The sequence below is a fragment of the Epinephelus moara genome, chromosome 3 (assembly GCF_006386435.1).
Source record: "Epinephelus moara isolate mb chromosome 3, YSFRI_EMoa_1.0, whole genome shotgun sequence".
In the NCBI taxonomy this organism is placed as follows: domain Eukaryota; kingdom Metazoa; phylum Chordata; class Actinopteri; order Perciformes; family Serranidae; genus Epinephelus; species Epinephelus moara.
The window spans coordinates 19,149,378-19,169,303 of NC_065508.1; the positions used below are offsets into that span (position 1 = coordinate 19,149,378).

The following is a 19,926-nucleotide window of genomic DNA, read 5'->3' on the forward strand; positions in this document are numbered from 1 at the left end:
ATTGACTTCTTCTTCATTCTTGCTCTTTATTGTGAATAAGTTAGAAGTATGGAAGCACATTTCTGTCAATGTAATGCAAAAAAAGATCCTGTAAGTCATTGAAATGACTCAAAATAATGACTTTATATCTCAAAATAATGAGGAGCTTTCTCAATATTATGACTTAGGCCTACCATCACAAAGTTGTATGCACCAGGTGAAACATTTCTCTTTTTTTGCAACACTATGTCATTATTTTGAGAATTTAAATCATTATCATTATCTTTAGATATGTCATTATTTTGAGAAAGTTTGTCATTATTTTGCAATACTAGGTAAATATTTTGAGATTTTCAAGTCTTTTTTTTTTTTTCAGCGAAATCGTTATTTTAATGACATTTCTCTTTATTTTGAGATACTAAGTCATTATTTTGAGGAACTCTCATTATTTTGTAATACTAGTGAGATTTTTAAGTCATTACTTTGGGATATATTATTCTAAGAAAATTTCTCTTAATTTTAAGATTATTTTAATTTAATTTTAAATTAATTTTAAGACTTAATATCTCAAAATAATGACTTAGTATCTCAAATAATGATCTAGTGTCTTGAAATGACGTATCGTGAAATAATGTCATTAGTATCTTAAAATAATGAGAAACTCATAATAATCACTCACAAAATAATGATAATTAATATTATAATAATGATAATTAATAAATATTAAAATAATTACTTAGTATTTCAAAATAAAGGGGAAATGTTTTTAAAAAGTGATTTATCTCTTTATGATGTAAAATATAATAATGAGCTAGTTTTCAAAATAATGAGAAAGCTTTTCAAAATAATTGCTTAGTACCTCAAAGTAACAAATTAGTATGTCAAAATAATGAGAAACTTTCTAAAATAATGATTTTATATCGTAGAATAAAGAGAAATTATCCACACAAAAAAAGTATCTCAAAATAATGACCTAGTATTGCAAAATATAAAATGATAATGACTTACAATATCTTTTTCCTCTGTCATCACTTTGGCCAAAATGGGTTTCCTTATAGAGTCCCTGAGTATTGTGCTGCTAAAAGCAGTCCATGATGAAGTCCAGGTTTTGGGCCGGCCCAGCGGCTAGAACTCTTCAACAGTGCATGACTCAGCATGTGCAGGGCAGCCGTCGTATTTCTGCAGGTTGGGGTCTTCCTCTGCTGCAGGTGGATCTTCAACACAGACACAACGAACACTGCTGGAGCCTGGCGAGAAGAGTTTCCGTGGGACACCTGTCCAGCCTCTTTCCACTCCACCGCTGAAGGAAAACAACAGAACAGTCCTGATAATTCCCACTAGTGCCAGACACGCTCTATTACAGGTCAGCAGTACATCACAGCATCTCATCTTATGCCCTGTAGGCTTGTTAATATTTGATTAGAGCAAAACTATTTCCATACCTCTTAGTGGAGCACCAGATTCTTCCACCCCTGGCAGCACTCCACTCTGTGTTGCATGCTGGGAAGCGGACCTTATCAGCCTCAGACTGGGCCTTTATTCGCTGGCCCTCTGCTAGTGATGCTTCTACCTGCAGCAGGGCCTCTGTGGGCTGTCCGGTCTCACTATAGAACCGGCCTGTTAACAGACCTGAAAGTAAACACAGGTGGATGTTGGTTGGCTGGTTGGCTGGCGTTTTAATGTTGATAGATGTCCACTGATAAGGAGACAGAGTTGTCCAACCATCGGGAACACTGGCTTATTTTTTCAGCCTTTCTCTGACATTTTGGAAGGACCTATTCTGATTTCTGGTGCTAAGTACCCTGATGTAGTGCTGTTGCAGAATCAAAAAAAGGTACTAGCACCTGATGAGGAACTTTACAACACCCTCAATTAGAAAAAAAAAATTGGAGTGTTAGACACTTATTTGTACATAATTTTAATAAGGTCTGTACACACGCCATCTATTGCACATCTATCTGTCCAGTGAGCGGGAACCTTCCTCTGTTCATCTTTCTGAGTTTCTTCCAATTTTTCCCCCTTAAGGGTTTTTTGAGGGAAATTTTTCCTTATCTGAAAAAAGGGTGGAAAAAGCCCCTCAAGGCAAATTTGTGATTTGGGATGTTAGGTTATATAAATAAAACTGTCTTAACTTAAATAAAGCTGTACAGAACCTGTACAGTATAAAGGATGAAAAATAACTTAAGTAGCAATAAATTAATGGATAAATACAGGAATAAATGCATAAATATGGAAATAAATAAAAGGCCAAATAAATGCTAAGATGAATAAATGACTTTGCACATTTCTGCACAACTACCACTTCTAAAAACTTTATTGTCATTTTAATTCAGGTATATTGTAAATTTTTTCTTTTGATTTTTTTTTCATATTTTTTTTACGTTACTTAATTCTATTGTATATTTATCGCTTTAGTTTTGCAATACTTTTTTCTTTTCTTTTTTACAATGTTGTACACCAATATACACATAATTAAACAAGCCATAAATAAATAAATATCTTAAATTTATTCTACATTTTTGTAAACTATATCTATGTCTGTGTCTGTATGTTAATGAGGTAGGCATTTATTTATTTATTTCCATATTTATTTCAGCATTTAAAAAACACTGTATTTATTTACTTATTTCTGTATTGATTTATTTATTTATTTATTCATTATTGTATTTATTTATCCTCGTGTCATTTTTCATCCTTCATAGATCTTATCGTTTAAGATGCTTGAAAGGTACCTGATAACTAAATTTGTTGAGGAAGAAATGCATGTGCTGTACCCAAAATTTCAAATGGTAAGAGATTGGGGGACAAACGTAACGTACCTGCAAACTCGTACTCCCTCTGGTAAAAGGCCAGCCAGTCATAAAGGGCCATCACCTGCAGCGGGGACAGACTGGACACATCATCTGTCAGGCCACTTTCTGTGAAGTCTCCGGTGATGAAGGACAGTGAAGCATCTCTTCCTGAAAATGCAGACACATTCTGTATAAAGACCATTGCAGTGTAAGGGATACTAATGCACTGTAGCTGTGTATATGCTGTTATTAGACTGGAATTCATGTCCCTGATTTAGCCAAAACATTAAAACCACTGACAGGTGAAGTGAATATTATTTTGTTACAATGCATTGTTCTGCTGGGAAACCTTTGGTTCTGGCATTCATGTGGATACCACCTGACATGTTCCACCCACTCAAACACCGTTGCAGTACCAAGTACCCCCCCTCATGGCAACAGTATTCCCCAATGGCAGTGGCCCCCCTCCCAGCAGAAAAAAGCAGCATGCCACACTACAAAAACTGTTCATAAATGGCCTGTGGAGCGTGAGAAAAAGCTCAAGGTGTCCACCTGGCTTCTAAATTTCCCAGGTCCCAATCTGTTCAAGGATTCTTGTGATGTGCCAGTACCCCAAATGTACCCCTAATCCAAGGTGGGGCCTCCTTGGATCAAATGTACCCCTAATCCAAGGTGGGGCCTCCTTGGATCGGACTTGGCTCTGACCTGTCGAGGCATAGACACAGGATCTCTGGGAGTGTCCTGCGGTGTCTGGCACCAGTGCGTTGGCGGCAGATCCATTTAGTCCAGTGGGTTGTGAGGTGGGTTAATGACACGTGCCACAGATGCTCATTCAGATTGGGATCTGGGAAATTTGGAGGCCAGGTTGACACTTTGAGGTCTTTGTCACATTCCTTGGGCCATTCCTGAGCAATGTTTGTAGTGTGGCATGGTGCATTATCCTGCTGGGGGGCCACTGCCATTAGGGAGTACTGTTGCCATGAGGGGGGGTACTTGGTCTGCAACGGTGTTTGAGTGAGTGGAACAGGTCAGGTGGTATCCACATGAATGCCAGAACCAAAGGTTTTCCAGCAGAACAATGCATTGGAACCTTTCTCTGTCCTTAATAAAGTCATTATTATTATTATTATTATTATTATTATTATTATTGTATTTTTTTATTACACAGATGCATTATTATTATTAGCCTGTTATTAATATTTTGTTTAAATAGGGAAAAACAAAGGTATGTCTCATACATCTAAACTTGAAAACGGGTTAAAAATTTAAAGATCTCTCTGTAGGTAGGTGTGTGCTGTTACAATCAACACAATATAAGCACATAGGAGAAGAGGTGAATCACCTGCCATAAAGTGATAAGCTCCACCGGGTCCATAGTGCTTGTTACCCTTGTGTACATCAAAAACTTGGCCCAGTATGGCCAGGTAAAGGCCCTCACTGCCTTCCCTCCCGTCGTACAGTGATAACTCACGGCTGCCCAGGAGCCGCACGGCAGCAGGGGGCTCCTGATGCTTGCATCCAGATCCAAAAATAACGGACCAGTCACGAGGAATGTATAAAACTGCCAGCGCTAAAACCGCGACCATTACATAGCCCAGCATGCTGTTTAATTGAGCGTTTCACTATTACACCCATTTATTACATCATATTCCGTTTGTCTGTAAAATAGTAACACCACCACAACAAAACAAGCACTTCCGTGTTCAGGAACACCACAGCGCATGCGCACACCAATAAGGCAAAGGCCGTTCCAGGCACGTTGACGTACAGTACGTAACGTCAATGCGGTAGTTGTGAACGGCGGAGCTCTAGCTGTAGGTTAGAGAGGTCTGTGTACAGACCGGTACAACCGTCGCAAAACTGACCCCCCGGTGGGCCGCAGAGATTTTCGGGGAGCCCTCGGTCGGTTAAACAAACATGGGGAACGCGGAGAGCGGCTGCGGTGGAGGCAGCGGCGACGAGGACGACGTGGAAACGGAGAGCCCCGGCTTCGCGGAAGACAGTCCGGCCTCTGCGGCCACCGCCGTCGGTGTCGGAGGCGGTGGCGGTGGCGGCTCCGGTTCTGGGAGAAGCGGAAGGGGATCGAATAACCTGCCCGTACCCACCGGTGGACCGCCCAGCCCCGGTGTGCTGCTGGAGCAAGTGAAACTGAGGGAAGCGGCGGCTCGCATTAGCGACTCGGGTGTCGCCATTCGGGAGTCTGTCCTGGCTGGGAATGAGGGTGTTCTGGTGCGGTGGCTGGAGGACCGGTTAAACCGAGGAGAGGAGTCCGTCAATGTGGAACAGTTCTGTGAGATGTTGGAGAGCAGAGATGCCCCGAGAGATGAATGTGAAGAGGTATAGAGCCAGAGAAACACAGAGAAGTCATGTGGACTGCCATTAACCGTCCATAGTCTTGTTCTTGTCCCACATGAGGATGGAATAGTTGATAGCTGTTTTTTTATTTAACTAAACATAAATATAATAAAAATTCAATATACAGGAGAAAGTATAGAAACAGAGCACTAATAAAAGAGCTTCTACAAAAAAATATTATTAAACATACAGATATTTAGTGCCTTTTTTGTTAGTTCAATTAGAAAGTAGTTTCTAGTAATTATACTGCTAAATCTACAAAATTTTGCCATCATTATCAAATTTAAGATAAAATCTACTTATTTTCTAGGGTTTTTGAAGAAATCAAACACAACACTTTCCCATAATAATATAAAGTTTTGAAAGATATCATTAACCACAACTTTCTAAGGGTCTGTCAGATTGTTTTGGTTTCTGTTTTTGAATTTTCATCACAGAAACAGCAGTTTGTGTTTATGTCTTTATTTATTTCTGCATGTCGTGGTTGGCAGTAACATATGAATTAATTCAAAGGACACCACCTTAACCTTGATCATAATTAGGTCTGTTTATTCGAAAGCCTCCACACCATCCTCCAACAAACCCATTCCAATATGGAGGGTTGATGGCTGTTTTTTTTATTTAATTAAGCAAAACAACACAACACAGATTCAGTATACAAATAGAACAATAACTAAAGACCCAGGGCTGTGTCACACTAGACACAGATATTATAAACCAACAGATATTAAGTGTCTTGGTAGCCTTTTTTGTTAGTTGAATTAGAAACTAGTTTCATATATTTAGATCCCCCAGAAAAACAACAAAATAAGTTGCTAAATTTACATTTATGAATTTAAAAACGAACACCACATTTCCCTCTGATAATATAAAGTCTTTAAAGATATAATCAAACAAATCTGAAGAAGTCTTTCCAAAATTTCTAGGTTTCTGTTTCTGAATACTCATCTCAGAAAGAGCAGTTCATGTTTATTTTCTTTCTCAGTTTCTGCATATAGTAATTGGCAGGGGGATAATTATGAATAATTTTCCAGGACATCTCCTAAAATTTGTCATGATTACGACTATATATGAGGAAACAACCAGAGCTTCTTCCAATATATATAATTTACAGACAAGGTTGGGGGTAAATTGATACAGTATAGTATCGCAATGTTTTACGTGGCAATACTGAATGGAAACACGGACACCATGTATCCATTTTTTAATTATGGGAAACGTTAATACTGTAAATATGAATTCAACTTTTTTTGTAGTTTACTGGAATAATAAAATCAATTACTTTTTTAGTCCACTAGATACATGTTGCTGCAATAAAAATGATTAATTTACAGACCAAAAATTGAAACAGATGTTGATCAAGTTTTCCTTTTTCAGGAAATAATTTGCAATTGCAAGAAAATGGTAATAAATCGCAATAAATGTTATCACAATTCTCAGCATATTGTAAAATGTTTAAAATCACAACCATATTGTACTGTGATTTAAGTATTGCGATAACATTGTATTGTGGTGCCACTGGTGATTCCTGGTGATTGCCATTTTACAAACAGATTCCAATATCACATGACATGCATGTAGCTGGTTTGACAGCTGTTTACATGCCCATGCACGGTGAGTGATAAATAAATATGAGACCCTGTAATCTGTTGAGTTATCTAGAGGGTGTGCAGTGAGTCAGACGAATGAGCTCTCCTGATGTCACCTTTTATTGTCACTGGGTTTTCAGCTTTGGCCTCCTGTAGTCCAACACACCGCTTTATTGTCTGTTGGCTGACATTTGTTGTTCAACCAAAGGTTGCAGATGAATGGGATTGACTAATGAATGTGTACTTTAGTCTGCATTTGTCTTTGTGTGGGTGGACATGGAATGCCTATACATACTATAGGCTACATTGGTTCAAATATTCCAAACACTGCAGGCATTTAGATGTAGAGCTACTGCCTGTTTTTTCTTTTCAAAAGATGTTCAACAAATGTAAAATATATGTAGAACTTAATGAAATGAGATAGTGGTAGAGCATATTACATGCCCCATGAATGATACCAATTATCCATGTATGTTTGTGTCGGTGTGCAGGAATGGGAGTGACTGTGTTGGTATATAAAGTGTCACAATGTGTACTGTGTCTGTCCCTGTTTCAGGCCTTTGGACAGTTCGATGCAGAGGGGGATGGGGTGGTGGATGTAGAGAGCATGCTGATTGCTCTGAAGAACTCCAATGGAGCTAATCTGAAGGGAGAGCTGAGTCATGTGATAAGACAACTGCAGGCATGCTCCCTAACTCCAGGTATGATTGTTTACTGATCCTTATTTGAATATGTGTTGTCAGCAGTTAACAGAGGAGCTAAAGGAATAGTTTGGACTTTTGGAATTGGGGTTCTATGAGGTTCTTATCCATAGTCAGTGTATTACCTTCAGTAGATGGTGGTCGACACACCCCCAGTTTGGAGAAGCAGGCAGGAGTACCGCCACAGAAGCTAAGCAATGTACTGCTGTGGATGGGGGGAGCAGCAAAACATATCAGATTAAGTGTGTGCTATATTTAGAATATTTTCACTGCTTTACCTTGCCATCAGACAGCCCTTTCTGACCAGACTCCTTTGACAAAAACTGTAATTTTACCTCGCAGAACATGTGTCATGCAGTCTACCGCTGCCTTAATCAGTTTGTTTGTTTGTGTTATACCCTTTTCCACCAAAATTAGAGTGTATTTGCAGGTTTTTTAGGTGTGGGAAAGCAGAGCCATGTCTGCAGTAGACAATATGCCTTTCTATTTTTCTTTACTGGTGTGGCACATTTGGTGTCATAAACGTGCTGGAAAACAGGGTGTATAAACAGTAGAGAGCAGCGTGGAACCCAGTGAAAACGTTACGGTGGTTACTATTTTTTATATCTGTTACTGAAGGCAGGGATACTCTTGGGACTCTTTGGGCTACTCTTGTGTCTACCTTTGAGCGATGTTAAAGGGTGCAGAGGCTGGTTGCGCCTGATGTTGCTAAGCGACAGTAAGACGCACCATATCATAGCCCCTTACCAGAAATCCAGAATGTGTAGCTGACCTTCTTCCAGGCATTGTTTTAAGCAAGTATTGGGCCTAAAAGGTTGTCCATGGGACAGATGCACCAAAATGGTCCACTTATTATTTACACTGATCAGCCAAAACATTAAAACAACTGGTGGGTGAAGTGAATAACATTGATCATCTTGTTACAGTGCAGTATTCCATTGGGAAACCTTTGGTCCTGGCATTCATGTGGATGCTACTTGACGTGCTCCACCCACCCGAACACTGTTGCAGACAAAATAAACTCATGGCAACGGCACTTATTGATGGCTGTGCCTTGAGCTCTTTGTCAGGTTCCTCGGACCATTCCTGAGCAGTTTTTATGGCGTGGCATGGCGTATTGTACTGCTGGGGGGCCACAGCTACTGGGGAGTGCCGTTGCCATAAAAGGGGTACCTGGTCTGCACTGGTGTTTTAGTGGGTGGAGCGTGTCAGGTGGCATCCACACAAATGTCAGAACCGAAGATTTCCTCAACAGAACATTGCACTGTTAACAAAATGATCATAGTTATTCACTTCACCTGTCAGTGGTTTTAATGTTTTGGCTGATCGGTGTATATAGTACAGACTAATATTTACAGAAGAAAGGGAAGACGCCAAACAGCTGTGATTGGTTGTTCCTCGTCACTTGACATGCAGTGCGTGTTGCCCTTGTGCCCTGAAAAACAGACGCTTGGGAGCGTGTTACTTTTGCTTTTGAGCGCACCCTCTGCACGCCTACACTGAAAACAATGGATTTGAGGGCACAAAGAATGTGGCATGTGTACGGGCCCTTACTCAGTCCCCCTTTCAAACTCAGTGCCAACTAATTTGGAACACTGTATGAGTGCTGCTTGGATGGAGACTGATTGTATTTTGTGGCAGCGTGTCATTGCATCACTCAGGAAAAGGGGTGAAAAATTGTGTGTGCACCGGGTTGTTATATTTTCATCCCTGCTGATCAGAGCTGGAGCTGATGAATACACATAACCACTGCAGAGTCATTTGTCCAGAGAGTGAATGCTGATTGTAAGCTTTCTAAAGAAAGACTAAAGCCAGATGTTAGTGGGTGTTTGTGGGTTTTTTGTCCAGAGGAAAATGGGATTATTGCGTGACTTTGGTGTTTTAAACGACTGGTTTAGATTCTTCAAAGTCACACAACACAACACAAAAAAAATAACTGATTGAGGCAGTGGTAAACCAGCAGCTCCTGTGTTCGACAAGGTAAATTACAGTTTTTGTCAAAGGAGTCTGGTGGCTTTGAAGAGAGCATAGATAACAGCTTATGTTCCTTGTCGGAGAGGGCTGTCCAACAGCAAAGTAAAGCAGTGGCAATATTCTAAATACAGCGTGGACCGAAACTGATAATAATGTTTTTAGGTGGCTAAAATATGTTTTGCTGTTGTCCTAGTCCACAGCAGTACATTGTTTAGATTCTTTGTCAGTACTCCTGCCTGCTCCTGCCTGCTTCTCCAAACTGTGGCATGCCAACCACCATCTACTGTAGGTAAGACACTGACCATGGATAAATACCTCATACAGCCACACTCCTCTTTAACCCTTTCACCCCCTTTTTTCCCCACAGGTTTTGTTGACATATTCTCCAAGACCAAAGACCGGTTAGGGGCACATGCCTCTAAGATCCTTAAATTCTTACACAGGAATCGTATTCCCAGCAGTGCCATCCCCTTTCCTATTTTAGAGGGCTACAACAGTATCTGCACCATGAGGTCCAGTGTGGTCCAGGACTTCTTGGAATTCCTCTTGCAGAAGGAGAAAGGTGAACGCCACAGCAACATTATACATTTTATTTACCTTTTTATTTATTTATTTATTTAACATATTTTTATTGTTTTTTAAACAACATATAAAATGCTATACATCATTCTAAAAGAAAAAGAAAAAAAGGGTATACATATGCACAAGTACACATATATACATATAACTAGATATGCACAGAGCCTTGAAAAGAACAGGCAGTTGCAGAAGATAAAGGTCTTATCAGGATCCATCCAACTGTGATTGACTACAAGATGTAAAAAAAAAATGAATTAAATATGACTTACTTCACATGGAGTTATCAAGAAAGTGGGGGTATGGAGTCTGGCTTTTATATATTGCAAGAATGGATTCCAAATTTCATTTATTGTGAGTCAAGTTTGAGATGTTGCATCACCTCCCTCAACCACTGAGTCCAGCTCAGCGGTTGAGGGTTCTTCTAGTGGAGAAGGATTCATCTCCGTGCTAATACAGTGCCAAATTTTGTTACTTTTAGTTTAGATCCTGAAAGATTATTATTTTTCTCTCGTGTTATGCCAAAGATGGCTGTCAAAAGATCTGGGTGAATGTTCATTTTTAAGACGTCTGATAGTGATTTGAAGATCGAACTCCAAAAAGTGGACAAGTTAGGACACAGCCAGAATGGGAGGGACTGGGGCAAGGACAGAGCCAATCTGCCATCCATACTTTTTCCTAATACTAGACCATATAATCAGAGACTCTGCTACAATAGGGTTATTCTTAACATATCGTAATGACAGGGGCAATGGAGAAAACAAAATCTTCAGAGCTTCAAAATCATTATGGTGCACTGACTTGTGATAGGGAGAATGGTGCCCCTTTTATTCCCACTCCATTCCCCGAATGCCTGTTCTTGCACTATGTAACTTGTGAGGATGGAGGGATGGATGCAGACTGTTAATATGGTAGAGATATGTCTCATGGCTAACGAGAAAAGGGCAGTCTGGCAAGAGAGTGTACATAGATACAGTCAGTGTCCACTCATAGTAAGGGGTGTGGTGAGGGTGGAGTAGACACGAGGGAAAACAGCCCTTTACCCCAGCCTGTAAATGCTGGGAAAGTGCAGTTTTCAATCACAAAAGAGACAGTTACATTAATTATACTTACCCTAATATCAACACCCCACATCCATTAATGCTATGATGTAATAGCAGCACTTAAGTTAAACCACTAGCACACCATTATGTTTTGACAATGTGCTTTAATATTATCATGCAGAGATTTGCACCAGTAAGAACTACAGGTCCTCCGAGGTTCACAACTTTTTTTTTTTACCAGTGGCTAAACCATATAATACTGTTCAGGCTAAAGAGTGAGATCCTTTTTGTGTAACTAGAAGCTGCCCCCAAATCACCATCACCTCACCCAACAGAATGCATTTAAATAAACTGTGATTTTAGCATGTATAGAGCCAGCATATTTACACATCTGGCTGGGAGAATTAAAGGTTAATTTAAACCACACCAGAGTTGGTGATTGATTTGGATGAAGTGATTTTTTACAATGATAAAATGACTGTTAATTTAAATGGAGTCTGGTGGGTTGATGGTAGTGATTTTGGGTCTGTGTCTGGTCAGCCAAAAAGGATCTCACTCTTTAACAAAAAGGTCCATCTTTGTTGGGATCCTTTATATTATGCTGTCAGACATTTGTAATAACAATCTGAGCCTGTCAGTTTTAATGGATGTACATTGGCTGTGTGAGCTCTGAGTGGTTACGTTGCGGCTTACTTCGCTGCTTTTCTCAGCTCTGGTTCAATTTCAGAAATGTCTCGATTAGTCACTTAAACACAAAAACACAGGAAAGCAGAGTCCAGGTTGAAACTTCAACTCTGGATTTTTAAGTGTATTTGAAAGTCACACGGCAACTCTACAGCATGGTAGCGAATGCTTTGTTTTCCCCCACTGCATAAAAGGATGTGATGTTTGGTGGGCATTCCTATCAATACTGACTGAATGTATCCCTGCTAATGTTATTTCTGAAAGATTGTGACATAGACTGTAACCTTCTTGGTGCCATCCCTGTAGAAAACTAGGTATATTGGCTGAAAATGCTAACAGTATTTCAGCCAAACTAAAACTTTCTGTCATGATTTTTTTGATTCATCTCCAGTGTCACAATAAATAAAACTATGCAGAGTCATATTCGCATAAAATCTTGTAATATTGATCTACCTTGTCAGCCAGCATGGCCCTTTGGCTTCTGACGTCATATTGGCCTTCAGCTTGTCAAGTAATGCACATGCACAGCAGGATCAAATTGCAAAAACACCAATTCTTGCATAATGTTGCTTTAACTGTACATTTGTTTTCTGAGTATTTAAGAATATGCTAACACTAAAGACATATTTAGAATCTGTCATCCTGATCTGTGTTTGTGTATTTCAGATTTAGATATCCAGTACAGAGCGGAGCTGGACCGTGATCCAGAGGTGGATAAAGTCAAGGTGGTCACACAGTGCTACAGCACAATAGAAGCTTCGTCCAACGTTACAGACATTTACAAGATGACAAACGGGGAAACTGCATCTTTCTGGCAGTCAGACGGCAGTGCACGTTCGCACTGGATAAGGTAAGAGCGTCTGCTTTGTGACTCGAGGCTTCACAGCTGGTTGTCATGTGTGCCGGATCCTCGAATCATGAAATTCATTTATGGTGGAAACTCGTCTCTTTTCTGTTTCCAGGTTGAAAATGAAACCAGATGTGGTTCTGAGACGCCTGGCCATCGCCGTGGCTGCTAACGACCACAGCTACATGCCTCAGCTGGTGTCGGTCGCCGTCGGGAAGAACCGGCGCTCCCTGCAGGAAATTAGAGACATCCGCATCCCCAGTAACGTCACAGGCTACGTAGCTCTGCTGGAGAATGCCAACATCACACACCCCTGTGAGTCACCAGCTGTCAGCGTGTCTGCTGCTCAGCTGAGTATTTATTTGTCCTCGGCTTGTGTGTTGATTCACTGATGCTGATCTATGAGTCTCTCTCATATGCACCTCGTCTGTGAAGATTGAGCACAGTGTCAGCTACAGAAAAGTACAGCAGGGTTCACAGGTAGTTGAGTCATTTAGTGCCTCACTTTCATAGGCGTAGATTTTTGGAAGGACGCAGGGGACACTTCCCCCTCAATATTTAGAACTCGTGCATTTATCCTCCCCAATAAAAGCGTGAAAGCAGCAAAGGGTTTTTATTATATTATTACCAACTGCTAGAACGTGACTCATAGATGCAACAATGCCTCGTAAACTTAAGTAAGGTGGGTGTGGCAGTATGCCACCTCAACAGCAGAAACAGAAAGAAGGTGGAGCAACTATGCACAGAAGTACCATGAACTTTTCACCTTAAACTGGGGCATGAAAATTCATCAGAATGAAGGAAATAAAGGGTTTGAAACTCAAAATATCAGAACCCCCTCCTATTATGTGTACCCCGAATATTGAAATAAACTATGTCCTTGCTCATTTTGAATCCGTCTGGAAACCCCTTTGATCTTGGGATTGAATCCTGCCATAATCCAGGCACCACATCCAGGCACTGGTGTTTTTGTGTTTTTAGTGCTGACTGGTTAAATTCAAGATTCCATCTCCTGCCTCAGGTCTTAGAGGACCATCTGTGTAGCCAGTGGGCCACATATCCACCTTTTTTTAGTAGTTGTCCTGCCACAGAGGTTACTCATTGTTTGCTGAGATATGTACTATATGTAAATGGGGATGGGAATTGATAAGATTTTATAGATACCAATGCCACTATCGAGTCTGCATATCAGTCCGATTCTTTATCAGTTTAATCATTGATTCCTGATCAAATGTCTTTGTGGGAAAAAATGTACGATTACACAGGCTTTAAGTGTCAACAAAACTCTTTTCTTATCTCTGAGTCTGAACACGGTGTAGCTGCTTGGCGCTGATGTTATTAAAACCCACTGTTGGATATTTAACCTGTGCTCCTTGGTTAGGCAGTCGTGTGTAGAGTGATTTTTGTTTTGTTTTGTTTTGTTTTAGACCCTGATTCCTTTATGTTTTGTGTCTGTTGTTCTGTTTTGATATGGTTTTTTTTTTTGTGATTTTAATTGTCCCCATTTGTACTTTTTAATTTTCCTGCCTATTCTGACCAGGACTCTCTGGCAGGAGAGATAGTGTATTTCAGTGGGAACTGTCTTGTTAGATAAAACTAAAAAAAAAGGTGAAATAAAAATTCACGGCATTCCTGGGCCTGTATTCACAAAGCCTCCTAATGATGAAATTCTAAGAAAATTCTTAAAATTGTGACATTTCCTTAGAATTTCCCATTAAAGTTAAGACTAGGTCCTCATTCACAGAGTATCTTAGCCCTTAAAAAGCTGCTAGGGTGAAAAACTGTTGGAGCAGAGAGATGACTTTTAAGAGGTTTAAGAGTTTCCTAAGCAGAGGAGAAAATGGTGGAAACACAAAGAGGTAGGAGAAATATTCTCCAAATGCTGTATGACAGTGAGTAAATGAAATGCCACAGATTAGATTGTGCAGGGATAATATTTGTGGTCGATCTCATCAGGGATACACACACATTTTCCACCTAACGTTATAACGCCAGAGATAAAATAATCACAACTCCAAGATATTTGGAAAACTGAGTCTGAGTCTGTCTCAAGTCAGAGTGATCACACTAACAATGACAACACGTGCAGACTCACAAAGGTGCATGTCTGTGACAACCAATCACATCTGTTAAAAGCAAGCATCACCCCTAGCAACGGGGTAAACTACAACTCCTCACTAAGATAAAGGTTTCTGTCCCTTCCTTGCTCAGAGTTGCTCCGAGAACTTTCCTGAATCACTCCTAAGCTAGGATTCCTTACTAAAAGTTTTTAGGCTAAGTTAGGAGCTCTCTGAGAGTGTTCTCAGAATGTTTGTGAATACGGCCCCTGGAATTTAAGCCCATGTTGCGTAGAAAGATGTTTCAGCACAAAGCTGGTGTTTCCACCCTCACTTGAAATAATCATTTTACAGACATTACAAGCAACACTGGCGTCATCTTTCAGCATGAACTAAAGTCGCACTTTCGACCATTTCTTCCTATCCGCATCACCCCTACTTGTTGCAAGTTTGCAGCAGCGTAGACAGAGTTTGACGTTATTCTGTTGTAATGCACAACTCTCAGAAAAACATGCTGGAATCGATAGGTTCGTAGGCATACCATTCTGATGAATCAGACTATTTCAGACTCGTTCTTAACTGGAACCAGTTCTTGATTCCAATCTCTAATATCGGTAAGTGAGAATTAATTGAGTCGGGCAACTGTCACCAAGAAAAGTCAAATCTAAGCAGAGGTTCAGGTGATGTATTTTGAAAGCAGTCCTGTGGGGTTTTAGCTCTACTTGCAGACTGTTTTTAAAAAATGATAATGTGCTTGGTGGATAAATCACATAAAGCAAATTAAAACTCATCAGCTGGCTTTGCATTGATTTAACTTTTCTTGCTTCTCAGTACAAATGATTTAATTTGCGTCTCCCTCGACATCTATTTTATGTTGTTCTCAGAGGATGAAAAGTTGAAAACCATTAAGGCATTTTTTTCATGATGTATTCCATCAGTCTGCTAACTGCGGTATCTCTTCACCAAACCCCAGACATCCAGATTAACATTAAGCGGTGCCTGAGTGATGGATGTGACACTCGGATTCATGGCTTGAAGACACTAGGATATCAGATTACCAAGAGTAAAGAGGTGTCTGTTTCGGATGCTTCAGCCATCTGGTACCTGTCTCTCCTCACCTCCTTGGTCACCGCATCCATGGAGACTAACCCTGCGCTGGCTCACACTGTCCTTCAGAGCACACAGTAAGATGCACTACTCGTGGTTTTGCAGATGTATGAAAGCAAAGAAAGTTTGTTTGGGTGCTGAGAGTTTTTCTTCTGTGATTTTTTTTTTTTCCTCATAGAAAAGCCTTACGTCACATGCCACCGCTGTCCCTCACGCCGTCATCCACAGACTTCCCCAAGTTCTTCTCTCTGAACATCCTGGAGGAGGTGGATGGATTTCTCCTCAGGATAGCAGAGTAATGACCTACATCAGCACACTCACCCATCACTGAGCTCATAATGCTGACATCATTGCAATGAAAACAGGCTGGAATCAAAGTATTGATTTAGTGGGCTGATGACACACTGTTTCCATTCCATGAGATGTACTGCAAATCCTTCAGTGGTGGACACAGCCTTTATCGACAACAGCAGCAACAGCATGACTGAAATAATCTCATCGGTCTCATCAGTAATATTACTCTAGACTGTTGATTTGTATAAGGGAGAACCCAGAGTTGTCCAGTGTTCTGTCTGAAACAGTTTGTTAGCCTAGTGTTAAATTGTGATGTCCCTGCTAATATATTTTAAGATATTGATAAGGGAAGAAAAATAAGGTGGTAAATTCCAGTCTTCAAGCTCAGCAGGAATTCAAAGCCAGATTGACTACTTCAGAGTCGCTGTGATTGTGTCTTCTGTTCATACTGGCTGCAAACAGATCCCTTTCGGACACTGAGATTATTTGATATGACTAAAACTAACTTGTGTTTGTGTCTTTGCTGATGTGTAGCTGCTGTGTGAGTCCTGATGCAGAGTTGACCCTCCTGGCGTTCGCTCTGGCCAGAGGCAGCGTGGCCAAAGTGCTCCAAGCCCTCTCCTGCATCAGCGATCATCTAGAGGCCGAGTACAAGGCTTCCTCCCTCATCGTGTCTATGGCTGCCGTCAGGCTGCGTCTACTTAATCGCAACGGTAACGTGACCACCCCTCCTTTACTCTCGTTCACATGAGGCCATTTGAAACCGTAGACCTGAGAGAGAAAGTGCTGAGCCTACAAAGAGGAGATGCATTAGTGGACTCTGCATCTAGAAAATTGCTAATTCTGTTACATGCTGCAGTTCAGAGCAGTAGATTGCCTCCCAGTATAGAAATGAAATTATAACCTTTATGGAAAATGATCAAATGATTAACTATGTCACAATGCATTGTGTCTCATTACAGGGAAGCCCCTCCAGCTGCACCTGCAGGCCTGTGATGTGAAGAGTAAAGAGGAGAAATCAGGACCAGAGAACATGCTCACAGAATCCTCCACTGGAGACGGTACAACTGAGACCATCCTTATTCAATGAGAAAATAATAAATAACAAAGTTTTACCTGAGCTAAAAATACCTTGTGCTAAAGAGCACAAGCAAGCGCCTGGGCATCAAACATGATTGACAGATATCTTTTTAATAGAATGCTGGAGAATAAATTACAGTCATATTTAGAATAACATTACTACCTTTAATGTTCCTATATTTCATTTGGCGCACTGGCTGCATGATACTAACTAGCTTACCGTTCTCAAATTTATCAGATGATGTTACAAAGCACCCGAAGGTGGTTCAGTGTAGTGTAGATAATTTACAGCTAGCTGGCTAACCTTAGCTGAGGATGAAGGATCTCCTGAAACCCTCCGGGTTTCAACGCGGTGAGATGAGCCAGCTGCTGCAGCTGTCCCTATACATTTTGTCATAGTTTTTGTTTCGCTCGTCAACGTCTCATCTTCATCATGGAAAAAAGGTCGCTGACGAAAGTGAATACTGCTGTAGGGGAGCTGAACGTGCTTAAACATCACATCCTTCAGAATGTTCCAAACAACAGTTCCAAGTCCTTTAAATAGAAATCAGTCCGCTGATTGTTATCAGCATGAAAGTTGGGGATGGTCTCAGTTAAGTGTGAATGTTTTTCTTGCTCCAAAGGTTTTCTCACAGAAAGTGGCAGGAAGAGAGCCAGTGTGATCCTGTCAACAGAGGACCAGAGTAACTTCCAGGTCACTCAGATGAAGATCAAAGTAAGGATTTCACCATGTCATTGAGAATTTTCCATGATAGAGTGGATTTGTGTTCGTAATAACACTTCCTCTCTGGTTTGTGTGATAATCAGGTACGAAAAGGAGCCATCGGAGCAAAATGCGGCTTGGTGTTCGCGTACAAGGAGGAAGACCCTTTTGATGCAGAGAAACATTTCAAGAGGTTCAAAAAGTATGATGCGTGGGACTACAAGGACTACAAAGAGTTTGTACAAGACAAGTAAGGATCCCTTTATAGCTGAAGAACACTTCCTATCTTTTAAGATAATACAGTGTAGTTACTGTGTGTTGAGATCTGCCTCGGTGGTTTACATGAATGGCTGACACATTATGCTGTCACCTGATCTGCAGTGTGAAGATGCCATCACAGTCGGAGGACGAGCCGATTGGCTGGTTTGAACTGGAGGATGACTGGAATGATGTGGAGATCAAGCTGCAGCAGTGTCGCGTTGCAAAGGTACATTCTGCTGCACATTTTGTCTTTCATCCACACATCTGAACTTCATTATTCAACCCTTTATTCCAAAACACTGTGTTGTGGAAATTGTGTTTTCACGCTGCAGATTTTTTGTTATTCAAGGCTTCCGAAATACAGTAAAAATGCTATTGCTACATGCTAAAGTATGCTAAATGAATCATCATTTTCACTTTGCTGTCTATATTAGGTAACTACACCTCTTATATATCGTCTGTCTTCTTGTCTTCCCAGTTCCTGATGGTCAAGTTCCTGTGCACGAGGCAGGACTCTGCTGAGCGCCTCGGGGTGCAGTCCCTCAGCTTCAGTGGCTACTTGTGTCCCGGAGCAGAGAGGCTCGGAGACCTGGACGACCTCAATCCAGAGGGAGACAGCTTTGACTCTGATACTGTCACTGGCCTCTGTCTGCTTAACAAGACGCTATTTTTCATACAACAGCTCACACGAGACATGGTAAATATTCTAATCACATTACATCAACAAGTCTAAATTTTGCCGTTATTATATTATATTATGGTGTTTTTTTTTTTGTTGTTGTTGTTTGTTTTTTTACATATTAGAAATTATAGTAGTGTTATCATGAACAATGCCAGTCCTGAATTTATAATGCTATTTGTGGTGTTTTTTTGTCTTTTAATGTTGAAGACTGTCTTTGTCGCTCTTCATTTCTGCAGGATGCCTCTCACTTTAAGCAGAAGTATCTTCTGGACTTCAGTGGCCTCGGCCTGAACCTCTTCTGGAAATTCTACAGTAAACTCAGGGAGATGTGAGTTGTAGTGTTGTCACTGCTGTTTTTTGTTTTTTTTTGCTCTATAGCCATTAATTCAGCATTAATTACCATTTGTCATGATCAGGCTCATTGGTCAGTCACTAGGACGCCTGTAATCGAGCATATGTCTTTCTCTCAGTGATGGAGAGGAGGTGTTGAAGAGCAGAGTCCTGCTGCTCCAGTTGATGCAGAACTGTTTCCCCATGTTGCCCAATCCACTGGAGCCCCGGGGCTCAGAGGACAGCAGGGGGCCAGATGAGGGAGCCACAGCTGGTCCGTCCACATCCAGCAGCTCAGAGCCTCAGAATGACTCTGTTAGGGCCATCGGTGAACTCTACAACCATCTCTGCCACAGTAAGAACCTGCTGCCAGCTTTCATTCACCTGCACAAAGTTAAAAGTATTTTACTGGTTAGATCTGTTTGCAGAGATTTCTCGGAAAGTGGTAGCTTTTTAACAATTTGTCGAAACATATGCAGCAATAATATTTGTGGTGTTTGTGGTTTAGTTGTGGATGGCCCAGAGGGGGAGACATTGGTGGAAAAAGCTTTGCACAAGGAAACAGTGAAGGCCATTCTTAATGGAGCAGCTGTTTTCTTCCCTGACAAACACGTCAGACGGGACAAACTCTTCAACATGATGGTGAGTTTATACAAACATCAGAAGGCGGGCAGAGTGTGTCAACATCCAGACAAAATACTAAGATGCAAGGCCAAAAAATACTTCAATGCAGGGCACAAGAAGATCTGTGCACTGTTTGGCTTTAAATAAAAGGTTTCTTTTTCTTATTGTCTTTCTGAGGCAAGGTTTTGATCTACAAGAGCTTCCTCAGGAAAGTAAGAAAGAGCGAACAGAAACTGAAAGGTCTCAAT

General features: G+C 40.8%; 2 protein-coding genes across 2 annotated transcripts in view; one reads left to right on the plus strand and one right to left on the minus strand.

The window, feature by feature from the left end:
- Nucleotide 1: 1 nt before the first annotated feature.
- LOC126388123 (neuferricin) lies at nucleotides 2-4,510 on the minus strand. The gene is made up of 4 exons (XM_050041019.1): nucleotides 4,114-4,510; nucleotides 2,799-2,939; nucleotides 1,422-1,608; nucleotides 2-1,279 (listed from the first exon to the last, which is right to left on the minus strand). The coding sequence occupies exons 1-4, from the start codon at nucleotides 4,370-4,372 to the stop codon at nucleotides 1,105-1,107; spliced, it is 762 nt and encodes a 253-aa protein (XP_049896976.1). The 5' UTR covers nucleotides 4,373-4,510; the 3' UTR covers nucleotides 2-1,104.
- Nucleotides 4,511-4,555: 45 nt separating this feature from the next.
- The window catches only part of zzef1 (zinc finger, ZZ-type with EF hand domain 1), a 46,828-nt gene continuing 31,457 nt past the window's right edge, over nucleotides 4,556-19,926 (plus strand). The window contains exons 1-16 of the mRNA XM_050041017.1: nucleotides 4,556-5,108; nucleotides 7,272-7,416; nucleotides 9,758-9,952; nucleotides 12,360-12,543; nucleotides 12,656-12,855; nucleotides 15,571-15,781; nucleotides 15,883-15,999; nucleotides 16,533-16,711; nucleotides 16,961-17,059; nucleotides 17,702-17,793; nucleotides 17,886-18,031; nucleotides 18,163-18,268; nucleotides 18,521-18,739; nucleotides 18,961-19,052; nucleotides 19,195-19,409; nucleotides 19,563-19,696. Of these exons, the coding sequence (XP_049896974.1) occupies nucleotides 4,689-5,108; nucleotides 7,272-7,416; nucleotides 9,758-9,952; nucleotides 12,360-12,543; nucleotides 12,656-12,855; nucleotides 15,571-15,781; nucleotides 15,883-15,999; nucleotides 16,533-16,711; nucleotides 16,961-17,059; nucleotides 17,702-17,793; nucleotides 17,886-18,031; nucleotides 18,163-18,268; nucleotides 18,521-18,739; nucleotides 18,961-19,052; nucleotides 19,195-19,409; nucleotides 19,563-19,696 (2,754 nt within the window). The 5' untranslated portion in view covers nucleotides 4,556-4,688. The remainder of the gene's footprint in view (nucleotides 5,109-7,271; nucleotides 7,417-9,757; nucleotides 9,953-12,359; nucleotides 12,544-12,655; nucleotides 12,856-15,570; nucleotides 15,782-15,882; nucleotides 16,000-16,532; nucleotides 16,712-16,960; nucleotides 17,060-17,701; nucleotides 17,794-17,885; nucleotides 18,032-18,162; nucleotides 18,269-18,520; nucleotides 18,740-18,960; nucleotides 19,053-19,194; nucleotides 19,410-19,562; nucleotides 19,697-19,926) is intronic.